A 27,786-nucleotide genomic window follows, 5' to 3' on the forward strand; every position below is an offset into this window, starting at 1 on the left:
CTTGAATCTCTGAAAGAGAAAGGGCCTGAACACAAAACATCCTTGACCCTTGATATTTAAGAATAAGCTGACAACACATCCAGGGTGTTTTATGGAAATTGCAAGAAGCTCTGAGTTCCTGTCACATGACTGATTGAGCCCCATTGTCCTTCCCCCTTGTCCTTCAATAAAGCATCTGCTGAAGGCCTCCTGCCTGAGTTACTCCACAGGAAGACAGGAACTGGCCACAGGAACCGGTTGCAGCTGCTGGTAAGTTCCAAGCCTGAGAATTTAAAAATTGTTATGAGAGTATCTATTATGTGGCAGATACCTCCTGAGCTCTAGAGCTGGACTGTCCAATAAGAATCCACTTGCCACATATGACTATTGAGTTCTTGCTAGTCTGACCTGAGATGAGTGTAGTAAAAAATGAATTTCATATATTCAAAAACTTAATATAAAAAAGGAAGAGAAAATGTCTCATTGAAAATTCTCAGATTGGTTATGCTCAAATGATAGTCTCTATGTGTTGAGTTAAAAATATATATTATTAAAATTTATTTTGTTTACATTAACAAAATTTAAAGTCACAGATGAGGCTCACAACTCTGGTTCTATTGGACAACATAAATATAGGGATACAGCATTGAATGAAATATGTAGTCTTCTGTAGCATATGTACTAATGTGCAGGGTATTTTGAATAAAAAACAAATGAATGGACAAATAAACAAGGACAGTCCTGATGATATAGGCCGTTCCTGGAATAGCTGCTTTGAACTACGCATCAGGCGGGATCTCTCTGAGAATATAATATCTAAGCTGAGATAGCAATATTCAGAAAGAGCCAGATGCGAGAAGCTTGAATAAAAGGGCAAAGTAGGCAGAAGGACGAGAGGATGCAAAAGTCCTGATATGGCAATAAGCGTGGCAAGTTCACGAAATCAAAGAATTCAGTGTGGATCCATAACACTGTCTGAGAGGATAGTAGGTATGTGAGGAATACACAGCCAGATCCAGGAGAACTTGATAAGCGTGAGTTAGGAGTTTGGAAGCCATTGGAGGGTGTTGAGCAGAATAATGTCATGGTATGATTTGTGTTTATAAAATATCATTTGGCTTTATGCAGAGAGAGAATGGATTGGGTGTGGGGGCGCAGCATCAGAAGCAAGAACAAGGTATTTGGAAGGTTTGTGCAAATCTGCAACCAGACAAGGTCTATGGACAAAAGTGAATGGTGATAAAAATTGTTCCAGTTACTTAGTAGACAGAATTGATTGACTTGGATGGGACGGTCATGGAAAGGGGATTCAAGGATGTGTCAGATTTACTGGTAGAGATTTAACAACTGAATGCTTAAGTTCCAAATAAACACAGAATATTGAGAGGGACAGATTTGGGAGGATGGAAGAATTAAGAGTTTGATCTAGGCAATGTGAGGTTTGGAAGGAGAAAAAGCTAATAAATTGGCCCTGCCCGGTTCGGCTCAGTGGATAGAGCATTAGCCTGCAGTCTGAAGGGTCCCAGGTTCGATTCCATTCAACAGCACATGCCTGGGTTGTGGGCTCGATCCCCAGTAGGGGGCGTGCAGGAGGCAGTCGATCAATGATTTTCTCTCATCATTGATGGTTCTATTTTTCTCTCCCCTCTACCTTCCTCTTTGCAATCAATAAAAAATGTTAAAAAATAAAGCTAGAAAATTGGTCTGAGATGAGGTGGTCTATAAAGACAACCAAGAGTTTGTTGTATGTACATTTTATCATCTAAAGCAGTGGTTCTCAATCTGTGGGCCGCGACCCCTGAAAATACATCCTGCATATCGGATATTTACATTACGATTCATAACAGTAGCAAAATTACAGTTATGAAGTAGCAACGAAAATAATTTTATAGTTGGGGGTCACCACAATATGAGGAATTGTATTAAAGGGTCAAAGCATTAGGAAGGCTGAGAACCACTGATTATTCTAAAGGCATATGGAAATGTGGTTTAAGAAGGAGGAAAGGACTTATGGCATCCTACATCACGGAGATATCACGATAAGAACTGAGAAGGCACCACCGGAGCGGTGACATGAAGGCCATAGGCCTTCTTACGGGGAGCCCAGTCTATGGCAGTGATGGCGAACCTTTTGAGCTCGGCGTGTCAGCATTTTGAAAAACCCTAAGTTAACTCTGGTGCTGTGTCACATAGAGAAATTTTTTGATATTTGCAACCATAGTAAAACAAAGACTTATATTTCTGAGATTTAGTTTATATATTTAAATGCCATTTAACAAAGAAAAATCAACCAAAAAAATGAGTTCGCATGTCACCTCTGACACACGTGTCATAGGTTCACCATCACTGGTCTATGGAGTGCTCAGGACCTCAGTCAGTTTTCAGAAGTTTAGGAGAAAAGCTGAGGTGACAAAATTCACTGAAAGAATTTTCTTGAGAGCACAGGGCTGAAGCCGGAAGGAACATGGGCCAAGGGCGGGTGCTTTGTGAAGGAAGGGGATATATGATCATGTTTGTGGCATAGAATGATTTAGTAGAAAGAAAATCTCGGGGATGTTTTGGCAGAAAAGAATAGTGATACTGCTGGAGAGTAATTCTTGGAAAGGTGAGACAGAGAGAGAGATCCAGAGCAAACTTGAAGAGGGAATGAACAAGAACTCCTGATTTACTCATTGTATGAACTGGAATGAATAAGAACTCTATTCACTAAAACAGATGCGGGTAGATTTACAGGGTTTGCTTGAGAGAAGGCTAAAAAGGTCATAAATAACTACTAGCATAGTCTCATTAAAATATGAGGCAAGGGCATTAAGTGAGAGCGGGAATTGAGAAAATGTTAAGTTTTAGGAGGAAGCAGAACTGAAACAATTATTTCAAAGCATGAAAATGGGAACATGATGAAGAAACAGAGTAAAGTAATAGGAAACTTCTGAAATCTGTGGTCATAAATCCAGTTACCCTTAATAATTTAGACACTGGGCAGGTCACTTCCTCTGCCAGGAACATGGATGGATGATATTTATCGAAAGCAAGGATGGCTTCACAGGAGTTGATAAACTGTACTGTGAAGGACACCTTTTATGAGTCACCAAATAGCAGCCATCATAATCCATCGGTGCATCATCTGTGGATCACAGGCTCTCCTCCACCCTTATTGAGTGGGCTCATAATTTCACAGCTTTGCCTCAATGACCTTTCTCCACCTGCCATTGCACAATCATCCTTCTCTGTTGTATCAGCATATTTTAAACCAATGTTTTAGACATTATTGAGCACATTCTAGCTCCTGACTGAACTGTGAGCTGCTGAGTGGGTGGGTAGAAAGAAACTGACCCTGTTTAAGGAATATGAGGTGGGAGAAAGTTAAGAGCACATTTCTGGTGGAAGCCATCTGCCTGAGCTCAAATGCGGGCTCTGCTTCTTTCTAAATGGAAGTTTCAAACAATTAATGTGACCAGTTTAAGCCTTCACTTCCTCATCTGTACAATGGTTATACTAATTATAGCCACTATGATTCCATATTTACAAAGTCGCAAAATATTCTTAGTGCTTAAAACATATTCATGCATGTAATCCTCAAAAGCCATGAGAGTTGTGGTGAGAGTTAAAAGAGGAGCTCTTGGCACGTGAAAATGTCATAAGTAGTCATTACGGTTATTATGAGCATTGTCTTGACCTGAATTTGAGCTTCTACAATGTATAAACCAGGACTGAATCTCAAGACACAGGACAGAGGCTGGTGAGCACCAAGAGTTCCCGTATGTTAAAGGCAGTCGGTTCAGCCTAAAATATTTCCATGTTTATTCTCATCTAATCTTCACCTACAAACCACACTAACCACAAAATCACATCATTCTGTAAAGGAGGAAACAGACCTTCAAAGAAGATGTCAGAGAGGAGATTAGAATACAGATTGACTTAAGTCCTGAGCCCAGCACTACACTATAACACTGACTCTCAACTGGGGTGACTTTTCCCCAGGGGACATTTCACAGTGTCTGCAGAGACTTTTGGTTGTCACAACAGAAGGATGCTGCTAATGGCATCTATTTGATAATATGTAGTAATATCTAGAGGCCAGGGATGCTGCTAAACATCCAACAATGTACAAGACAGTCCCCCACAACAAAGAATTAGCCAGTCGCAAATGTTAGTGTTGCCAAGGTTGAGAAACCCTGCACTACATTAAGCAGTATCCCATAGAAGATTCGGTAAAAGTGATGAGTGAAGACAAAGGAAGGAAAGAAGAATGAACAGGGAGGATTGAGGCAAATTGTCATGCTAGGTTATGGTCATCTCCAGGTAATCTTGGAAGGCAGTATTTACAGAGGAAAAGGCCGTGGCTCTGGAATTGGTTCAGTCTGGTTTTCAAAGACTGTTGTATACTGACTGGCTGGGCTCATGATGGTGAACAAACTGCTGAAAGCCTTGGGCCATAGTTTCCCCTTGGTGAAGAGGGCTCAAAATGGATGTCATGCAACATTATTACAAGCATTAAATGTACATAGGCACCCCCAAAATTGAGAGACATCTTCCCTGAAAAGTTCTCAAAATTGGGTTTGCTTAGCAAAGAAAAATTGGGGAACAGATGTTGGAAAAGAATCCAGCAATGTCTGTCACAGCTGTGTAGTGAAGGAAGGACTTGAAGACAGATCAGGCTGGATTCCAAGTCCTTCCTCTACCCCTTACCTGCTAAGTGACTTCTACACGTCTTCTAATTGCTCAGAATATCAATTTATTCTTTTTTTTAATGTATATTTTTTATTGATTTTTTACAGAGAGGAAGGGAGAGGGATAGAGAGCTAGAAACATCAATGAGACAGAAACATCGATCAGCTGCCTCCTGCACACCCCCCACCAGGGATGTGCCTGCAACCAAGGTATATGCCCTTGACCAGAACCGAACCTGGGACCCTTGAGTCTGCAGGCTGATGCTCTATCCACTGAGACAAACCGGTTAGGGCCAATTTGTTCTTATGAAAACTGGAAACAATGGACATTATATAGAGTTGATGAAGGTCAAACTAGATCCCTACATAGGTAACTAGATCACCACTAAATATAATACCTGGTCTCTAATAAAACCCCCACAAATATTAACTAAATCTATTAATCTCATATTCTTTATGTCACAAGACAATGAAGCTATACAGTGGGTGAAAATTCTTTGCATCCCAAATGGAGAAGAGCTGCATATCAAACAAACAATAAAAAACAGAGGGTTGAGCCCTAACTGGTTTGGCTCAGTGGTTGCGGGCACATCCCCAGTAGGGGGCATGCAGGAGGCAGCTGATGGATGTTTCTCTCTCATCGATGTTTCTAACTCTCTATCCCTCTCTCCCCCCCTCTCTGTGGAAAAATCAATAAAATATAAAAATAAAAACAACACAGAGGGTTGAATGTAGAGCAGGGCCCCCTTATCTGACCTCTTCTAGCACAGAATACACAGGATGTAACATATTACTACATATCACCAGTAACTATCCAACATCCTCTTCGACTATAAACTCAAACCACACTCTAAAACTAACAACATATTCACCAATGCAATCCTCAAGAGCCATGTGAGGGGAGTTGTGGTGAGACGAACACCATAGTAGGTCAAGGTTTCTCACAGGAAGAGGAATAGAAGCTGGGAGTCTGTGAGAAGCTGAGGCTGGAAGAGGTTGCAGAGCCTGCCAGCATCTATGCATTGAGTCATGGGTGGAAGAGTTGTGACCACACTCATGCTGAGTCTAGTGCTCCCTCACTGTGCCCAAGATGCCTCCCATTGATTTTCTGTTGTTTATACACCCTCAGCTCAGGATTCTGCTGAGGGACAGAAGCCTTGTAACACTCTTGATTAAGTAATTAACCTAATAGGTGGAATGTATGTTAATAATTGTGGGAATATGGAGAACTATCCTTTCCCAAAGGAACAGCCAAGAGTCTGTCAAATTTATAGTGACTAGCTACAAGGTTCAGTAGAGTGCGTATCTTATTTGGAGAGGAAGCTATAGTGAAAGTTGATGTTGGCCTGATATTTTCACAGCTGATAAATTCCCACTGTTGAAATGTTTCAGGTGTGGGCAAGATGGAAGCCAACTTCTCCATCTCTCTGAATACATCTGATGAGATGCTCCATGAGTCTACTGGCTACACTGTTGTGCAGATTGTCTCATTGGTGGTTCAAGGGATCGCCTTTGTTCTCGGCATCCTGGGCAATGGGCTTGTGATCTGGGTGGCTGGATTCCGGATGGCACGCACAGTCACCACCTTGTGTTACCTGAACTTGGCCTTAGCTGATTTCTCTTTCCTGGCCACTCTACCATTCCTCATGGTGTCAAGTATCATGAAAGAACAATGGCCTTTTGGCTGGTTCCTATGCAAGTTAATTTACATTGTAGTGGACATTAACTTGTTTGGAAGTGTCTTCCTCATTGCTTTCATTGCTCTGGATCGCTGTATTTGTGTCCTGCACCCAGTCTGGGCCCAGAACCACCGCAGTGTAAGTCTGGCTACAAAACTGATCATTGTACCCTGGATTCTTGCACTAGTTCTTACCTTGCAAATTTTCATCTTCCAGACTACAATAAATATCAGTGGGAATGTGTACTGTACTTTCAACTTTGCGCCGTGGGCTGACACCCCTGAAAAGTTGCTGAAGGTGATCATCACCGTGCTGACAGCTAGAGGGGTCATCCGGTTTGTCATTGGCTTCACTATGCCAATGTGCATCGTCGCTATCTGCTACGGGCTCATTGCTGTGAAGCTCTCTAAAAAAGGCATGCTTAATTCCAGCCGTTCCTTACGGGTTCTCACTGCTGTTGTGGCTTCCTTCTTTGTTTGTTGGTTCCCCTTTCAACTGGTTGCCCTTCTGCACACAGTTTGGCTCAGAGAGATATTGTTCAGGAGTGAGTACAAAGTCCTTGCCATCCTGCTTAACCCAGTGAGATCCTTGGCCTTCTTCAACAGCTGCCTCAACCCAATGCTCTATGTCTTCATTGGCCAAGACTTCCGAAAGACACTGATCCACTCTCTGCCTGCCAGCCTGGAGAGGGCCATGACCGAGGACTCAGCCCCAGCCAGTGATACAACAACCAAATCTGCTTCACCTCCTGCAGAGGCTGAGTTACAGGCAATGTGAGGAGGCAGGAGGACATTTTCAAGCTCTGCCTGTTCCTACCCTGATCCCGATTCCAGCTTCATATTACCTTGGGTCACAATGAGCCACTCATCATGACAACTACTATGGTGCCCTCAGAATGGTCGGAAGAAATGGACTTATGGGTATTATTTCTGTCATTTATGGCTTTGGCACCACAGCATATACCCTGCGGTTAGTGGAGGTGGTAAATAGTACAAGGGTAGAGAAGAGAAAGAGGGATGGGGCATCTAGAGCTTAGATGAGACAGTATATTAAGGGGACAACTTTGGTACTTCACCGTCTAGTAAGATGCTTGCTATGGCTGTTTTGTAAGCATTTCTTATCAGACTACAGAATTCTTTTTCTATACCCAGCTTGTAAGAGTTTCTTCCTTTTTAAATCATGACTTGCTACTGCATTGTATCAAATGCATTTCTGAAATTGTTAAGATGATCATATTATATTTTCCTTTCATTTGCATCATAAATTATATTTTTTATCATATTCTTATTGATTTCAGAGAGGAAGAGAGAGAGAGAGAGGTAGAAAGATCAATGATGAGAGAGAATCATTGACTGGGAATTGAGCCTGCACCCCAGGCATGTGGTCTGACTGGGAATCAAACCATAACCTCCTGGCTCATAGGTTGATGCTCAACCACTGAGCTACACTGGCTCAGTGATTATATTCATTTCTGAATGTTAAAGTAGCCTTGTATTCCTAGAATAAGCCAGACTTGCTCATGATGTATTTTATATATTTCTAATAAATCTTACTTGACTGGTTTGGAATTCTGCATTCATGTTTATGTGAAGATTGGTCTGTTCTTTTGCTTTCCTCTAATGCCTGTGTCAGGTTTTACACCAACTTATATTGGCCTCCTGGAAAGAGCTGGGAAGTGATTCCCTGATTCTTTTCTCTGGTGTTATATCTTTATAAATGTTTAGAGAAATTTACCAGTGAAGCCATTTGGGTTTGGGGTTTTTTTTATGAGAACGGTTTAATAACAGGCTCTATTACTTGAGTAGTGGTTACAACCTCCAGATTTTTCTATTCCTGTCAGTTTTAATCAACTGTGACTTTCAAAAAATTTAGCATTTCATACAAACTATCAAATGTATTGGCATGAAACAGTATAACTATTTACAGTAATGGTATGGCCTCCTTTACATAATGACAATATAAGCTCTCTGAGGGCAGGGATCTGGTCTGTCTGTTCTCTAATGAATCATGATAACCAATGTGTAAAATAGTATCTGATATGTGACAGATACTTAATATGTAGTTATTGAATTAATGAAACAATAAACAGTATCATGCAGGTGTCAAGTGAGAATCTTTGATGTCCAATTAAAATTATCTCTACACTCATGTCATGAATTGAGCCATGTCCAGTGAACTCTTATCCCCATGCCCACAATTTTTACAAATCCTCATTCTGTTTAAATTTTTATGACCACCTCAGATTTTGACTTTCTATTTCAAATAAAGTACTCTGGCTGTTGATTGATGACTGTGTTTTGAAATAAAATCAATCCATAATGGTACTCGGTCTCTTTTCTTGCTTTCTTCAAATAATCACTCACAAATTCCCCTTTATTGTATAAAATGCTTTCCTAATTTATTGGCAAAAAAAAGTATATATATACTAGAGGCCCGGTGTATAAAATTCATGCACTGGAGGGGGGTGTCCCTCAGCCCAGCCTGCCCCCTCTCACAGTCCAGGAGCCCTCAGGGGTGGGAGGCAACCTGGCAATCAGGGGAAGGCGATGCCCCCATCACATCTCTGCTGCTGCCACTGCCAGCACAAGGGCACATGCCCAGGTTGAGGGCTCCATTCCCAGTAGGGGGCATGCAGGTGGCAGCCAATTGATGATTCTCTCATCACTGATGTTTCTATTTCTCTCTCCCTCTCCCTTCCTCCCTGAAATCAATAAAAATATACATTTTTAAATTTAAAAAACCCTACATCTATACAAATGAATCTTAGATATCATCTTGAGAAAATAAGACACAACAGCGTATAGATAGCATAATTCCATTTATATTTTTTAAAAGTTACACTATACAGGTTAGGGATATGTCACCATGTAGTAAAATTATAAGGGAAAAGTGATGAATTGGTCACCACAATAGTCAAGATAGTGGTTACAAGTGGACGGAAGGAGGAAAGGTGATTAGGAAAAGCAGGTTGTGGCTGATGGCTTGTGGAGTACTGATGTCTTCACTTGCTGGTGGTACATGGTTGTTTCTTTTACAAAAATGTACTGATCTTCATGTTTATCTTTTATCCATTTTTCCCCTTGGGGTTGTTCTAGTCCACATTTAAAAAAAAAAATAGTTCCATCAAATTTAGCTCCTTTTTCCTTAATAGCAGGAGAGCTTCATAGCTTCTGGATTCAGGCTGCTTGAAGCAGGCAACCCATTCATATCAACACTGCAATTCTCTACATTTGCACTTACTAGGACAGGGAGCAGACCGGGCAAAGGCAGTCTTAGCAAACAATCCTGGCTGACCAGCTTCAGTATGTCCAGGGCTAATGAAAACAAACTTATCAGAAACCGAGCTCCACCTTGTGGCTAAAACGCAAAACAAGGAAATGGAAGTCTTGCCTCAGCCTCAGCTTCATGACCTCACTGGGAGAGAAGCTCTAGGAATGCTTCATTAATTTCCCTGTGAGCCACCTAGAGTGGTTTCTATGTGCCTCTGAACAGCGGTTCTCAACCTGGGGGTCACGACCCCTTTGGGAGTCGAACGACCCTTTCACAGGGGCTGCCTAAGACCATCGGAAAACACATATATAATTACATATTGTTTTTGTGATTAATCACTATGCTTTCATTATGTTCAATTTGTAACAATGAAATTGGGGGTCACCACAACAACATGAGGACCTGTATTAAAGGGTCGCGGCATTAGGAAGGTTGAGAACCACTGGAATAGAAGCTTTGTACTTTTTAAATCCAGGAAGTCCCCTTCAGCTGAGAACATACAGGAAGAGTCTGGAGATCTCTCCTGTTATCTCATCCCACCCTAAGAATTACCACTGCTACTAGATAAAGAAAATCCGAGTAAAGTGTAAATGTTTCCTAATTTGGAGACACTGAGGATTGAACAAGGATATTTTTTCTCACATTCCCATCTCAGGCCTCACCCAGCTCCAAACACCATCTAGGTACCTGTTTCCCACATGTTGATCTACAACTAATACTCCAGCAGGATTGCTTGGGGAGTATTTTTTAAATGTGGGTTAGGTTCGCCAATGATACATCTGATAAGGGGTTAATATCCAAAAAAACTATAAAGAACTTGCAGAAACCGGTTTGGCTCAGTGGATAGAGTATCAGGCTGTGGACTGAAAGGTCCCAGGTTTGATTCCGGTCAAGGGCATGTACCTGGTTTGCGGGCACATCCCCAGTAGGAGATGTGTAGGAGGCAGCTGATCGATGTTTCTCTTTCATCGATGTTTCTAACTATCTCTCTCCCTTCCTCTCTGTAAAAAATCAATAAAATATATTCTAAAAATATATATACAGAACTTATAGACATAACCTAGAGACAGAACCTAGCGACAGAACCAGGCTGAAGAACCTAGAGACAGAACCTGGCTACAGAACCTGGATAGAACATGGCAAGAGAACCTGACTAGAACCTGGTGACTGAACCTGGCTGGAGAACCTGGACAGAACCTGGCTGGAGAACCTGGAGAACCTGGCTGGAGAACCTAGCAAGAGAACATGGACACAGAACCTGGCTGGAGATCCTGGCCAGAACTTGGCTGGAGATCCTAACCAGAACTTGGCTAGAGATCCTCGCTAGGCTGCTGATCAACTGAACACTCCCTCTGAGTCTTTCCCTCTTTGCCGACTCCATCCACACCTTTGGGGACCCCTGGACCTGCTGGGGTTGGACCCCAGCAGAAAACCTTACCTACTTGTCTGTCCAATTGGACAATGTCCCCCGGCTTCACCAAAACAAATTATCCCACCTTATTCCTCATCACGTCTTCTCCCAAACACAACGAAATTTATTTTCTTTCTTTTCCTCTTTTTTGTTCCTTTCCACTCTGTATTCAAATTTGATTAAGCATTTTCATAAAAAAAAACACAGAACTTATAAAACTCAACACCAAAAAACATACAAACAATTCAATTAAAAAATGAGTAAAAAACATACAAAGAAGCCAATTAAAAAATAGACACTTCAGAGGGCGTACTGATGGCCAATAGACATATGAAAATACTAGCGGCCCAGTGCACACGAAATCGTGCGTGGTTAGCGTCCCTAGGCCTAACCTGGCCTCCGTCGCATGGCCTCTGCCGCCCTGGGACGCCATGTGAAGCTCCCTGCCCAGGCACGCTCCGTGATGCCCTGCTCCAGGGGCCTACCCGCATCCTCCAACTGCTTGCTTCGCGAAACTCACTGCTGCCCAGGTTACTGCTCTGCTAAGCTCACGGCCTGCCACCACCGCTCAACAGTCCCCAGTCTCGCCCTGCCACCAGTCCTCTCTCATGGTGAGCGGCTCCGGGGATGGGGGACAAGGGTGGGGACCGAGAGATGTTCCAAGCACTTCATGGTGACTGGTCCATGGTGACTGGTCGCCCGTTTGGTCATGACAGCACCTAGCTCTTTATATATATTAGGATGCTCAACATCACTAATCATCAGAGAAATATAAATTAAAACTACAATGAGGTATCACCTCACACCTGTCAGAATAGCTACTATCAATACATCAACAAACAACAAGTGCTGGCGAGGATGTGGAGAAAAGGGAACCCTCATGCACTGCTGGTGGGAATGCAGACTGGTGCAGCCAATGTGGAAAACAGTATGGAATTTCCTCAAAAATTTAAAAATGGAATTGCCTTTTGACCTAGTGATCCGACTTCTTGGTATATATCCTAAGAATCTCAAAACACCAATCAGAAAGTATGAAATTTTTTGTGGAAAGTATATAAACTAAAAAAAAATCACATGAATTTCTTTGTTGAATACTTGTATACAAAATTATACAAAACTTTCAGCATAACAACAGACCCCACAGACATACAAATGATTGTTAAAAAATACTATGAACAACTCTACTCCAACAAACTAGACAACCTGGAGGAAATGGACATATTCCTAGAAAAATACAACCTTCCAAAACTCAATCAGGAAGAATCTACAAATCTCAATAGGCCAATAACTATGGAAGAAATTGAAGCAGTCATCAAAAAGCTTCCAGCAAACAAAAGCTCAGGGCCAGACGGCTTCACAGGGAAGTTTTACCAAACATTCAAGGAAGAACTAAAACCTATCCTCCTCAGACTATTCCAAAAAATTCAAGAGGAAGGAACACTTCCAAGCTCATTCTTTGAAGCCAGCATCATCCTCATACCAAAACCAGATAAAGACAACACAATGAAAGAGAATTACAGGCCAATATCCCTTATGAACATAGATGCCAAAATCCTCAACAAAACCTTAGCAAATCGGATCCAGCAGTACATCAGAAAGATCATACACCATGACCAAGTAGGATTTCTCCCAGGGATGCAAGGATGGTACAATATCCGCAAATCAATAAACGTGATACATCACATGAACAAATTGAGAGAAAAAAAACACACAAAACTTTCAGCATAGTCTTGACAGCTGGAGCCATGCTAATGTTTTGCACACACAAAAAATAAATATAAACAAGCATGGGTAGAAAATTTCTAAAATAGAATATACAAAGAAAATAACTAATTTAACTATATATTATTCATAACCACACCAAAGTGATTTTGGAAAATGTCAAAGTAACTTTTCAACACTGTATTTTAACTCTGCACCCAACACTTGGGACAAAAAATAACTATAAAAGAAAATTAACTCTAGTGAGTAAGTTTTTCACAAAGTATGGATTAGCTACTCTAAAATTCCTTTCTGTGTATTCTAGGGACTGAGGAAATAAGTAAATATTTTTAGAATAATGAGAGAAAGATCTTGACACTGTTGAAGAATAGAGGAATAACATGGAGAAGGGGAAGACTAGGATGAGTCCAACGTGTTGGGTTTAAATGAGAATTATCAGTGTGATTCATGGTTATATACATACACAGAGATATATAGGAGTGTGATTCCTAGCTCTGTCCACTGAGCCTAAAAAGCAATGACCTCAGTAGCAAGGGGGATATCTAGCACCCTGAACATTGTTTCTAAATACAATTCTGCATCTTAAAAACCTAGGACACCTTGGAGAAATCACTGATTCCAGCACTGGGGCAAGGAAAATAAAGGCGCCTGGACCAAAATAAAGTACTCACAAAATGGTTGGAACATGTCAAAAATACACAGAAGTTGTCCTGGCCAGTGTTTCTCAATGGTCAGAGCATCCCGGTAGGTGCGGGAGGCAACCGATTGATGTCTCTCTCTTCTCTCTCCTCTCCCTTCCACTCTAAAAATCAATGGAAAAATATCTTCAGGTAAGGATTAAAAAAGTACACAGAAGCCAAGTTGATAGGACTTGCATTGGCCAAATATGAGGAAATATGAGCTCAAAACAATGACAGCAAAGATGATGAAGCAGTGAATAAAATAACTTTTGAATCCATAGTGACATTTAAAAAAAGAAACAAATAAATGGAGGAAAGAGGTGGGAAAGAATTCACCGTAGAGGTGGGGAGATATTTCACTGCGCACAAAAGCCCACGATCAGCTGCAGAAGTCGCGATCGGTAAGCAGGGTGGGAACGTTTCCTTAGCCAGGCTAATGGGGCAGAATTTGGCTTAAAAAGTAAGAAACTTTATTGTACATTTTTGATTTGCATGCTTAAGGAATTCAAGTTTCAGAAGGTAATCTCTTACAGTTTTTGCATGTTATTATAGAACATAACTCTTGGTTTCCTGAAGAAGGTACATATTAGGTCCTGAATGGTGGTAAAGAGTGGGTCAAAACTTGAAAAAAGTTCAGCAGCAGGGGAAAAACTTGCCTCCAACCAAACTGTTTCTCCTTGTGGAACACGGTATCTCATTTGCCAAAGACTTTTAAAGAGACTGAGGAGGATAAACCTGGCTGAATGCTCAAATATCTTATGAAATGTTAGCAGGACTGGGACAGTAGAATGATGTGCGAAATCAGCTACATTAATGTGCAGGAAGTTATAAGCAAATTAGACTTTGTGGTAAAGCTTTTCAGTGATAACGTGTTGATGATAAAGGGCCAGTCACTCTTCTCCCTGCAGAAGCGGAGAAGCCAGAGAAGCCTGTGAGGGCAACAGAAACCTTATCTCTAAAGAAAAAAGTGGCGCTTTTAAATCCCCTGCCCCTGCCTTCTCACCAGAAACATAGTTTTCCAAAGCCTTTGGTAACTTAAGACTTTAGAACATTGCTGAATTAAATAATAAAAATTATTAAATATCTGGATATTTTAAAATGACAAAAATACTGAAATATTAACCTGAATTTACCTCATTTAAAAAGAAAAAATCTAGAGGATAGAATTTAATCTGTTAATTGAATATGGCTTGTATTTTATTGGTAATACATCCTTAAAATATAAATGTATTACTAATCTGAGAAATGCTGAGTATTTAACTTGCCACCTGAAATTTGAAGCTTCTTAGAATTCAAATTAAATTGGGAGAAATTATCTAGTTGTAATAACAAAATGCCTAAAGTATAGAAATTTTGAGAAAATAATTTTTGTGTTTTCTCTGAAATAATTAGGAATTCAAAATATGTTGCTCATTGGTCTAATTAAAAAGGAGGATTAATTCTATAATCCCAACTAAATTTTTAATACAAAAAACAGTTTAAATTTCATTAATATCTTTTAATAATTAGAAAAAGTATATAATCTTTAAATATATATTTGATGGTATTTCCAGGTTAAATTTCAAGGCTATTACTGAGGGATGATCCTTGGAGAACTCCAAGGGCCTGGAGTCATCCAAAAAGGAATTTGTTCTCTCGTCTGAAAGAAAATATTTTAAATGTAGCCAATCTAATATACTTGAAATTGCATGGAAAGCTTTAATTAAATAAAAATTAAAACTATATTTTACTTATATACATATATTTTAAATGTTATAAGGGTTCTGGACTCTAAGGAGGGCAAAATAAAGTAGCAAAATATTTCTGAAAATCCAACAGCAGAAATTTAAGACGGAATTCTAATTGCAGAAGCCTCTAACGGCCTGCGTTTTGGGTAGGCTGGAGATAGGGTAGCGTTTGCGCCTTATGAATCAGACATATAAGTTTACTAAATTTACTTGCTTTGCTTTTGTAAATAAAGATATCTACTTTAATTACTTTATACATTAGCTTTTTAAATTATAATCAAGGTTTCATATAGCTATGTGAATAGCCACGTCGCAGTAAATGAGGGTGCCTGAGACGGGAAGCCAGATTGTCCGGGCTGGACACCCAGGTCTGCCCTTGAAAAGTTCTGCAACTGGTAGTCATTCGACCCAGAGGTCAGCAAAATGTGTTCTGTAAAAAGCCAGATAGTAAATATTTTACATTTTACAGGCCCTAGGGCAGTGATGGCGAACCTTTTGAACTCGGAGTGCCAGCATTTTGAAAAACCCTAACCTAACTCTGGTGTCGTGTCACATATAGAAAGTTTTTTATCTTTGCAACCATAGTAAAACAAAGACTTATATTTTTGATATTTCTTTTATATATTTAAATGCATTTAACAAAGAAAAATCAACCAAAAAAATGAGTTCACGTGTCACAGGTTCGCCATCACTGCCCTAGGGTCTCCATTACAACTCCTTAGCTCAGCTGTTATAGCATGAATACAGCCATAGGCAATATGTAAATGATGAGCATGGCTGTGTGCCAATAAAACTTTATTTAAGGACACTGAAGTTTGGATTTTATATAACCTCATAGAATATTATTTTTAAATGTTTTTTAAAAAAACAGGAATTGAACCGGTGACCTCCTGGTGCACGGGACGACACTCAACCAACTGAATATTCTTCTTCTGGTTTTCTTCAGCCATTAAAAAAAGGAAAACCCATTTCTGCCTCTCGGGTCGTATAAAAACAGGTGAATGTGACCCTGACTTAACTTCCCTGAAGCTCAATCACCTCATTGATGAATTCAGAATAATAATACCTACAGCGGACTTTTTGAGCAAAACAAATAAGCTATTTCATGCAAAGCACTTAGCATGAATTCTTGTGCAATAATGATTATCTATATACTAGAAGGAAATTCTTAATCTTGTTTTACAGTCTCTCTGGGTGAAACTATTCACACTGAAGGCTTCAACTACACCTCAGTTAATAGTCTCCAAATACTTATCTCCAGCTCAGACTTTGCTCTTAAATTCCAGACATCATGGGTTGCTCTGTCCCTTCAGGCCCATCTCTAGAATTTGATCTCATTACCTTCTCCTATAAGTCTGTATTTTGGGATGAATTGTGTCTCTCCCCGCCCGCCCCCCCCCCCCAAATGCATAAGTTGAAGTCCTAAACACCAGTACCTCAGAATGTGACTGTGTTAAGAGATAGGGTCTTTAAAGAGATCACAAGTTAAAATAAAGTCATTAGGATGGGATCAGATCCAATCTGACTGGTATCCTGGTAAGAAGAGATTAGGACACAGACACGCATAAAGGGACAACCATGTGACCACACAGGAAGAAGATGACCATCTACAAGCCACGAAGAGTCCTCAGAAGAAACCAACCCTGTTGACACCCTAATCTCAAACTTGCAGCCTTCAAGGCTGTGAGAATTAACTTTTGTTTAAGCAACACAGTCTGTGGTACTTTGTTATGACAGCCCTAGAAAACTAACATTCTGCTTCTCCTCATGAAATTCCATCTCAGTGATGGCCCTCAAATCTATCAAATTACAACAGTGTGGTGATTTTAAAGAAAATGGCCACAAAATCCTTTGGCACTTCTCCCACTGAGAGCTAGGGCCTATTCCCTCTCTCCTTGAGTCTGGGTGGGGTTGGGACTACTTTGATCAATGGAATGAGGTAGGGATGATGCCGCATGAATACGGAGGCTAGGTCAGAAAAGGTCATGAAGCTTCTATTACAGCCGTGGGCAAGCTACGGCCTGCGGGCCGGATCCGGCCCATTTGAAATGAATAAAAGTTAAAAAAAAAAAGACCGTACCCTTTTATGTAATGATGTTTACTTTGAATTTATATTAGTTCACACAAACACTCCATCCATACTTTTGTTCCGGCCCTCCGGTCCAGTTTAAGAACCCATTGTGGCCCTCGAGTCAAAAAGTTTGCCCACCCCTGCTCTAGTCGGTCCCCTTCAAGTCACCCCCAAACCTTTGGGTCTTTGGCTAGAAACAAGCATCTCTTTTGTGCCTTATTCTAATTTGCAGCCCACACAATTTATTAACCCAATAAAATGGTTGTTGTGTACATGTACATATAGATGCCTCTGCCCCAATATTTACACACACACACACACACACACACACACCTCTTTCCTGGCACAGAGCTCCTCAAACCTTGTAAATTCCTAAGTGATAAGAGCACCAGGAGCATCGTTTGGTCTCATAGAGGTGACTGTGGGTGGGCTCCTGGATGGAGGTTGGTCGCCAGGAAGACCAAACCATGATTAGAAGCTTGGAATTTTCAACTAGTCCTGCCAACCCCCATTCTCCAGAGAGGGGAAAGGGGCTGGAAATGGACTTAATAATTGGTCATACCTACATGAGAAAGCTTTCATAAAATCCTGATAGCACACAATTCAGGGAGCTCCCAGGGGGGTGAACATGTCCACAGCAGGAGGTTGACGATGCACCCTAACTGCATGGGGACAGAAGTGCCTGTGCCCCGACATCGCTCTATGTATGTCTTCACCTGGCTTTCATCGGTATTATCATGTCCTTTAATAAACTGAGAAGTGTTAAGTGTTTCCCTGAGTTCTGCAAACTAATCAAACCTATGGAGGGCGTCATGGAAACCTCTGATCTGTAGCTGGTTGGTCAGAAGCACAAGGGACATGAACTTGTGATTGATATCTGAAGTGTGGGTGGTCAGTCATGTGAGACTCAGCCCTTAATCTGTGGGATTTGATGCAATCTCCAGAATTGAGTTAAATTGTAGGACACCCAGCTGGTGGAGGAGACGTGCTTGTTGTTGTTGAGGGCAGGGCGGACTCCACACGCTTTTCGTGACCGGAAGTGAAGTGTTCTAGGTAAAAGTAAAGGATATGCGTGCGCACGCGCGCACACACACACACACACACACACACAGACACACAGTGGGGAAGAACTGAGTTTCTCCCTACACAGTTGTTTTACATAACTATGTTTCTGAGTGGCTTTTTATGTACTAATAGTAACTGGAACCGCAATCAAGAAATGTGGGATTCATGCCCTGACCATTTTGGCTCAGTGGATAGAGCGTCGGCCTGCGGACTGAAGGGTCCCAGGTTCAATTCCGGTCAAGGGCATGGACCTTGGTTGTGGGCACATCCTCAGTAGAGGGTGTGCAGGAGGCAGCAGATCGATGTTTCTCTCTCATCGATGTTTCTCTCTCATCGATGCTTCTAACTTTCTCTCCATCTCCCTTCCTCTCTGAAAAAAAAAAAAAATCAATAAAAAATATATTTTAAAAAAAGAGAGAAATGTGGGATTCATAAAGAGTCCTCCTGCCCTGGCCACTGTGGTTCAATGGCTAGATCATCGACCCATCCCCGGAAGGGCCATGGGTTCAATTCCTCATCAAAGGCACATATCTGGGTTGCAGATTCCATCGCAAGTGTGGAGGGCAACCAGTCGATGTCTCTCTCACATTGATGTTTCTTTGTCTCTCCCCCCTCCCTCCCTTCCACTCTCTCTAAAAATCAATAGAAACATTTCCTCGGGTGAGGATTAACAACAAAAAACAAACGAACAAAACAGCCCTCCTTCTTTATTCATTCCTTATAGCCATCCAGTCTCCAAGGCCAGTCAGCTAAGCCTGGACAATCTCTCCCAAAACCACATCTCCTGGCAATTACACTATTCCTGACCTGGTGGCTCTCCGGCAGCTTGACCTTGATCTCCTGCCACATCCTCCACTCCTGGATCTCTGCCTCCATTGGGAACAGTCTCAATCCCATCCCTTTGCAGGACTCTAGGACACTTTCCCACCCGAAGCACACACCCAACAAATCCCTGTCCTGCTTAAATGGCCTTTCATTTTCCGAAGGAGAAATGCCAAGTCCTTCTTGTAGCATTCAAGACCCACTAAGCAATGACCCTGTCACCTTCTACAGACTCATCACTTACTGCTCTCTGCTTTACCATGTGCCCCAATAACCAAATGTAACCTATTTCGTGGGCCTTTCCTGTGAACTCTCACTCCCCTCGGCCTGGAATGCAATGCTCATTCTTCTCTTCGAGTTTCTCAGCCTTGGTGTTACCTCCTCCAGGAAGTGACCCTAAACCCTGTCAGTACGAGTTAACTGTTCCTTTTGGGGGGGGGGGGGGTCCCACAATGACCCAAGAATCTCCCTGTCACTACATATACTCCACTATTTGGTAACTAAGCACTTCACTAATATCTCCATCCACTTGGTCAGTTTCTCCAGGGTAGAGTCTATGACTGATTAATCTCTACCACCCCTTGCTCCTTGATAAATGAACTCCATTTTATTCAGGTGGCATATACCTTCATCCTAAGCCAATTCAGTCAACCAAAAATGTTTTTAATTTTGCCACAGATTGAGCTACAGATGGGTATGTCACCCAGTTCTGCCAATGGAAGATAAGAAGAGGTCCTATTTGCCTCTAGAAAGATTTTCTTTCTTCATTAAATGAGATAGGTATGTGAATAGAGTCCATTTTTCTGCCCAATTCCCTCCCTTCTGGCTTCAAAGGTTATGTAGATGTGATGTCTGGAATAGTAGCAGCCACTTTGTGGACATGTTCAAGGAATCACAAAAAACAAACAAACAAATAACCAATAGGATAATAGAGTGGAAGAATTAACTCAATTTTCTAAAAAATATATTTTTATTGATTTTAGAGATGAAGGGAGAAGGAGAGATAGAAACATCAATGATGAGAATTATTCATCAGCTGCCTTCTGCATTCCCCCTATGCGGGATCCAGCCCGCAACCAGGCATGTGCCCTTGATTGGAATTGAACCCAGACCCTTCAGTCCACAGGCCAGTGCTCTATCCACTAAGCCAAACCAGCTAGGGCAACACAATTCTTATTCAGACTCAAGAACCTACCTCCTTCCAATTTTTAAAAAATAATAAATGTCTTCATGGTTTAAGTGATTCACAAGTTTGCTGTAACTTATACCAATTATACAGTGATTTGAGGGGGAAAAATTGTCTATCTCTTGGACTCTTGTTTTCTGTCTCTCCACTTTTCTCCCTGGATGTATCCACTGGGTTTGAGAACAACACTGTATACTGTGATGGTACTTAAAACTCAGAAAGGGCCCATTTCCGCAAACTCACAAATTATCTCATTCAGAAGTAAAGGTTAGAAGATCAATCTTGGAGATGGTGTTGGGTGTTCTCTTTTTTTGTAATATACATATTTTTATTTATTTCAGAGAGGAAGGGAGAGAGAGAAACATCAATGATGAGACTCATTTATCGGCTGCCTCCTGCACACCCCCTACTGGAGATTGAGCCTGCAAGCCGGGCATGTGCCCTGACCAGGAATCGAACCTTGACCTCCTGGTTCGTAGGTGGACGCTCAACCACTGAGCCATGTTGGCTGGGTGAGTGTTCTTGAGTACTGTTTATTTGAGCACAACTGTGGTTTAAAAAGAAACAAATTTGATCTTTGTCCCAGGTTCTAGGGTCAAGGCTAAAAACCTTGCAATTTCTTGAGTAATGAATGGGAGGGTCTTATTTTATTCATGAGAAGCCTCACCTTTTTTAAATCCCCACCTGAGGATATTATTTTCCATTGATTTTCAGAGAGAGTGGAAGGGAGTGGGGAGGGAAAGAGGAGAGAGAGAGAGAGGGAGAGAAACATCGATGTAAGAGAGACATATTGATGGGTTGTCTCCCACATATGCCCCAACTGGGGCTGGGTATCTAATCTGCAACTCAGGTATGTACCCTTGACCGGCAATTGAACCCATGACCCTTTGATGAATGGGCTGATGCTCTAACCACTTAACAAAACCAGCCAGGGCAATGAGGAGCTCTTTTGGTCAAACCAGAATTTTGGTTAATGAGTTGAGTTGAATAGCCTCAATGGGACCAAGTGATGAAAGCTTTGTAACTTTTAGCCTCACACACCAACTTCTGAGAAGGGGAAGTGGGAGAGAGGCTGGACACTAAGTTCTATAATATAACTCTTTTTAAAAATAAGGTTTTATTGATTTAAGAGAGAAGAAAGAGGGAGAGAGTGATAGAAACATCAATGATGGGAGAGAATGATTGATCGGTTGCCTCCTGCACGCCCCCTACCGGGGGATCAAGTCCACAACCCTGACATCTGCCCCACAAGGAATTGAACCGTGACCTCCTGGTTCATGGGTCAATGCTCAATCACTGAGCCACATCAGCTAGGCTATATTAACACTTGAATAACGAGATCTGATGAACTTCTACGTTAGTGAACACATCAACCTAGAGAGGCTGGTGCTCCCAGAAAGAACATGGAAGGTCTGTGCATACACTCCCCCCATACTTTGCCCTGTGTATCTCTTCCATTTAGCTTTCTTGAGGTGTACTCTTTATAATAACCTGGCAGACATGTAATTTGTCCTCCTGATTTCTATGAGCCATTCTAGCAAATTATCAAACCAAAGGAGAGGGTCAGGACAACACCTGACTTATAGCTGCTCAATTAGAAGTACAGTTCGCAACCTGGGATTTGCAATTGTCAACGCAAGTGAGAGCAGCCTCTGGCATTGAGCCCATTACCTTGTGGGATCTGGCCCTAATTCCAGATAGACAGTGTCAGCCTGAATTGTAGGATACGCAGGTCAGGTCCACGGAGAACTGGAGAATTTCTCCATGGAGAACCAACCTACACATTTGGTGGCAGAAGTGATATGTGAGTAGAGAAACAATTTGTTGTTTAACCATCAACTCTGGTTTTTGTTGTTTGCCTCAAGTTCTTCTCACCTCAGTACTTGCTCCTTTCATTTCCCTGAATCTCTGAAAGAGAAAGGGCCAGGACACCCAGCCCTTTGATATTTAAAGGATTGAACTCCTGTCTCCCACAGAAGGTGGGAGGCGAGGGGAACATTCAGACATTAAGTTTCTAAGGATAGCATGCTGACGCTATATCAAGAGTGACTTATGAGAACTGAAAAAAGCTCTGAGTTTCTGTCACCTGACTGATTCCAGCCCCATCGTCCCTCCCCCTTCCCCTTCAATAAAGTGCTAAAGCCCTCCTGCCTGAGTGACTCCACAGGAAGACAGGAACTGGCCACAGGAACAGGGTCTCAGCTGGTGGTAAGTTGGAAGCCTGATAATTTAAAAATTATTATTTGAATATCTACTCTGTGGCAGATACCTCCTGAGCTCTAGAGCTGGACTGTCCAATAAGAATACACTTGCCACATATGATTATTGAGTTCTTGCTAGTCTGACCTGAGAGGTGTTGTAGTCAAAAATGAATTTCGTATATTCAAGACTTAGTACAAAAATGATATCAAATATCTTAGTGGTAATTCCTATATCAGTTACATGTTCAAATCATATTTTTTGAAATGTTGGGTTAAATAAAAATACTATTAAGATTAATTAATGTAGCCCTGCCCGTGTGGCACATACCCAGATTGCTGCTTGGTCCTCGCTGGGCGGCATGCTGGAAGCAGCTGATCAATGATTTCCCCTCTCCCTCTCCCCCTCTAAAAATCAATTAAAATAATTTAAAGGTAAAAAATGAAATTAATATATTACTGAAATTGATTTCTTTTACTTTGTAAAAAATTTGCAAGTCACATAAGTGGCTTGCATTTATGGCTTGCATTTATGTTTTTATTGGACAGAGTGACTGTAGAAATACAGTACTGAAAAACCTTGGTAATCTTTGCAGCATATGTACTAATGTGGAGGGTGTTTAGAATAAAAATGAATAAATGGACAAATAAACAAGAACAGTACCTAGTGAGACAGACTGTACCTGGGGTAGCTGCTTTATATTGTGAGTCAGCAAGGACCTCTCTGAGAATATAATATCAAAGATAATAATATTCAGAAAGAACCACATGTTGGAAACTTGAAAGAACGCATAGTAGGCAGAAGGAACAGGGGGTACAAAAGCCCTGAGATGGCAATGAGGTTGGCATGTTCAAGAAATCGAAGGAATTCAGTGTGGATCCATCACAGTGTGTGAGAAGACAGCAGGTGAGAGAGGACCGCAGATGTGTGAGGTCTGAGGGTTACCCAGAGCAGATCCACGAGTGCTTGGTGAGCTTGAGTTAGGAGTTTGGAAGCCTTTGGAGGGTGTTGAGCAGAATAATGTCATGGTATGATTTGTGTTTATAAAAGATCATTTGGCTTGTGCCTGGAGAATGGGGTGGGAGGGGTGCAGCATCAGTGGTAAGAAAAAGCTATTTACAAAGTTAGTGCGAATAAACAGTCAGACAAGGACCAGGGACAAGGGTAATGGCAATAAAAATGATTACAGGTGCCAACTCAGTTGCTTTGTAAATAGAATTGATTGACCTGGACTGGATGGTCAGAGAAAAGGAAATCAAGAATAAGTACTACATTTGGAAATTCAATTACTGAATGTTTTGTTTCCAAATATAAACAGAATATTGGGTGAGTAGCAGATATGAGAGGACGGAAGAACTAAGAGTTAGTTGGGTTTAGGCAATGTTATGTTTGGGGTGCCTATGGGAGTCCCATGGGGAGATGTCAAGTCAGTTGGTTACATATCAGGCAAGAACTCTGTGGAAAAGCCAAGGCTGATTACATAGATCAGAAGTTATGAGTATAATGTTATAAGCTATGAGACCAGATGACATCGCCTATGGAACAAGTAGAGAACAGAGGAGGCAGGAACACCACAACATTTAGAGTTAAATTTAGAGGAGGAAGAGGCTTCTGTCAAGGTGGCAGCATAAGTGAAAGTGGTGCTCAGCTCCTCTCACAGCCACATCAAAATTTACAACTCAGCCTTGGCCAATTTGTCTCACTGGTTAGAGCATAGGCCTGTGGACCAAAGGGTCATGGGTTTGATTCCCGGTCAAGGGACCTCTGTTGCAGGTTCACCAGCCCTGGTAGGGGTGGGTGTGGGAGGCAACCACTCCATGTGTCTCTCTCACATGGATGTTTCTTTCTCTCTCTCTCTCTCTCTCTCTCCCCCCTTCTCTATCTGAAATAAAAAAATATAAAAAAGAACAATAAAATGTCAATAAATGCATATCTCAACCATTGAATCTAAAAATCAAAATAAATGAACAAGAAATCCAATGAATAAAAGAAAATGAATAATTAGAACCAGAGACATGGAAACATGGAACAGACTGACAAACCTCAAAGGGAAGAAAGGAGGGGGGCCTGGGAGAGATTAATCAAAGACCTTACATGCCTATATGCACTATGTATGGACACAGACAAGAGGGTGGTAAAGGCCTGGGGTGGGGTGGGAACCAGGTGGAAGGGGGAAGGAGAGGAAAAGCGGGAACATCCGTAATACTTTCAATAGTAAATGTTTTTAAAAATTAGAGGAGACAAAGAAAGTAAATAATACTGAGCTGAAGTGGCCAACGGAGCTATAAAGACAACCAAAGTGTGTGCATCTTACCATCTAAAGGCATAAAAAATGTGTTTTAAGAAGGAGGAAGTGGTTTATGGGTCTCATGTCACTAAGATATCAGGATAAGACCCGAGAAGGCACACTGGGGTGGTGACATGGAGGCCATAGGCCTCCTTAAGGGGAGCACAGTCCGTGCTCAGGAACTAAGTCAACTTGCAGTGAGTTTAGGAGAAAGGCTTAGGTGACAAGTGGAGACAGTGCCCTTTAGCATTTGGCTGTGAATACTCTTCACTGTGAGAATTTTCTTGAGAGAATAGGGCTGAAGCTGGAAAGGAACTTAGGCCAAGGACAGTTTCATTGTGAAGGGAGGGGCTATGATCATGTTTGTTTGATGGAATGGTCTAGTACTGTGGTCAGCAAACTGCGGCTCGCGAGCCACATGCGGCTCTCTGAACCCTTGAGTGTGGCTCTTCCACAAAATACCACGTGCGGGCATGCATACAGTGCGATTGAAACTTCGTGGCCCATGCGCAGAAGTCGGCTTTCGGCCTGGGTGAGTCTATTTTGAAGAAGTACTGTTGATATTTGGTTCTGTTGACTAATGAGTTTGCCGACCATTGGTCTAGTAGAAAGAATATCTTGGAGAAGTTTTGGCAGATAAGTGATACTCCAGATGGGAAATTCTTGGGAAGGTGGGACAAAGAGAGGGATCCAGAGCAAACATCAAGGGGGAATGAACAAGACCTCTTGATTCACTCACTAAGAGGTACAGACAGACTAGAGAGAGTGCTTGCAAGAAGGCTAAAAAGTTCACAAACATTACCCTTTTCTCATTAAAATATTAGTCAAGGGCATCAGCTGAGAGTAGGAATGGGAGGAGGTTAAGAAGTCTGAGGAGAAATCAGAAGTTCAAAGCATGAAAATGCAAACATGATGAAGAAAGAGAGGAACCTAACAAGGGACTGCTGAGTTTCCATGTGAAATCTGTGGTCATAAATTCGGTGGTGCCCCTTAACAATTCTGATCTTGGGCAGGTCACTTTCTCTGCCCAATGTATGATGATACTAATCCAAAAGCAAGGATGTTGTCATTGGAGTTGATAAACTGTACTGTGAATGACACCTTTTATGACTCACCAAATAGCAGCCATCATAATCCATCTGAGCACCATCCGTGGAACACGGGCTCTCCCCGACCCTGCAATGAGAGTGGGCCCATAATTCCACAACTTTGCCGCATTAACCTTTCCCTAACCATCATTGCCCAATCATCCTTCCTTGTTGTATCAACATTTTTAAACCAATAATTTAAGAAATTGTTGAGCTCATCATATCCTCTGAGGCCCTTGTAGGGTGTCGACTGGGTGGGTAGAGAGAACTGACCCTGGAGAGGAAGTATGGGGTGGGAGAAAGTTAAGAGGAAATTTCTGGTGGAATCCTGAGCTCAAATTCAGGCTCTACCTCTTACTAACTGAGGGCTTTCACAAAATTAATATAACCAGTTTTAGTCTTCACTTCCTGATCTGTACGATGGTTATACTAGTTATAACTACCATGATTCCATAGTTTTGGGGTTTTTTTGTTTGTTTTTTTTAAATATATTTTTTATTGATTTTTTACAGGGAGGAAGGGAGAAGGATAGAGAGTTAGAAACATCGATGAGAAACATCGACCAGCTGCCTCCTGCACACCTCCCACTGGGGATGTGCCCCCAACCAAGGTACATGCCCTTGACCGGAATCGAACCTGGGACCCTTCAGTCCGCAGGCTGACGCTCTATCCACTGAGCTAAACCGGTTTGGCGATTCCATAGTTTTTTTTTGTTTGTTTTGTTTTGTTTTTAATATATTTTATTGATTTTTTACAGAGAGGAAGGGAGAGACATAGAGAGTTAGAAACATCGATGAGAGAGAAACATCGATCAGCTGCCTCCTGCACATCTCCCACTGGGGATATGCCCACAACCCAGGTACATGCCCTTGACCGGAATCGAACCTGGGACCTTTCAGTCCGCAGGCCGATGCTCTATCCACTGAGCCACGATTCCATAGTTTTAAAGTCACAGAGTATGCTAGTGCTTTACACATACTCACACATGCAATCCTCAAGAGCCATGTAAGAGGACTTTTACTGAGGGTTAAAAGAGGAGCTCTTGGCACATACAAGATGTTCATATGCAGTTAATACGATAATTATCACCTTTGTTCTTGACCTGAACTTGAGCTTTCACAATGTATGGTCCAGGATTGTGTTCTAGGACACAGGACAGAGGCTGGTGAGCACCAAGAGTCCCCATGTGTTACAGACATTTGGTTCACCCTAAAAGATTTCTATGTCTATCCTCATCCAATCCTCACCTAAAAATTGGTTTAACCAGAAAATCACCCTATTCTGTAGAGGAGCAAACTGTAGTTCGATGAGATATCACTAACTAAACACTCATATTGGGCAAGGTGTCAGAGAGGAGATTAGAATACAGATTGGCATAACTCCAGTGACCAACACTACAGTATAATACTGATTCTCAACGAGAGGTGATTTTACCCCCTGGGGACATTGGACACATAACTAGAAGGGGTTGCTACGAGGTTCTTGCAGAAGAAGACCAGAGAGGTGGATAAACATTCTACAATGTATAGGACAGTCCCCCCAAAACAAAGAATCATACACCCAAATATCAATGTTGCCAAGATTGAGAAACCCTGCCCTACGTGAAGCAATATCCCATAGACAACTGGGTAGAAGTGTTAAGTGAAGACAGGAACAAAAGAAGAACGAAAAAAAAGGAAAAGAAAATGAAGCAAATTGTCATACTAGGGTATGGTCATCTCCAGTTAATATTGGGGGAGGAACCTTTAAAAGACAGTATTTACAGTGGCAAAGGCAGTGGTTCTGGAATCAGTTCAATCTGGTTTTAAAAGCTTGCTGTTTCCACTTACTAGCTGGGCTCATGATGGTGACCAGCTGCTGAAACCCTTGGACCATGATTTCCCCCTGGTGAAAAAGGGATCATAATGGATGTCTTGAATATTATTTTTAT

The 27,786-nt window shown here is 41.6% G+C and overlaps 1 protein-coding gene across 1 annotated transcript; it reads left to right on the forward strand.

Annotated features, from left to right (window-relative positions):
• The first annotated feature begins 203 nt into the window (after nucleotides 1–203).
• Nucleotides 204–8,651, forward strand: LOC308531009 (N-formyl peptide receptor 2-like). Its single transcript, XM_081107844.1, has 2 exons — nucleotides 204–249; nucleotides 6,042–8,651. Exon 2 carries the CDS (start codon nucleotides 6,053–6,055, stop codon nucleotides 7,103–7,105), a length of 1,053 nt encoding a protein of 350 aa, XP_080963970.1. The 5' UTR covers nucleotides 204–249; nucleotides 6,042–6,052; the 3' UTR covers nucleotides 7,106–8,651.
• Nucleotides 8,652–27,786: the final 19,135 nt, after the last annotated feature.

Source organism: Myotis nattereri, assembly GCF_964212035.1.
Source record: "Myotis nattereri genome assembly, chromosome: 15".
In the NCBI taxonomy this organism is placed as follows: Eukaryota; Metazoa; Chordata; class Mammalia; order Chiroptera; family Vespertilionidae; genus Myotis; species Myotis nattereri.

What these genes read in the sequence shown, in the direction of transcription:
- LOC308531009 (XM_081107844.1), top strand. Translation starts at nt 6,053, where the DNA reads ATGGAAGCCAACTTCTCCATCTCTCTGAATACATCTGATGAGATGCTC.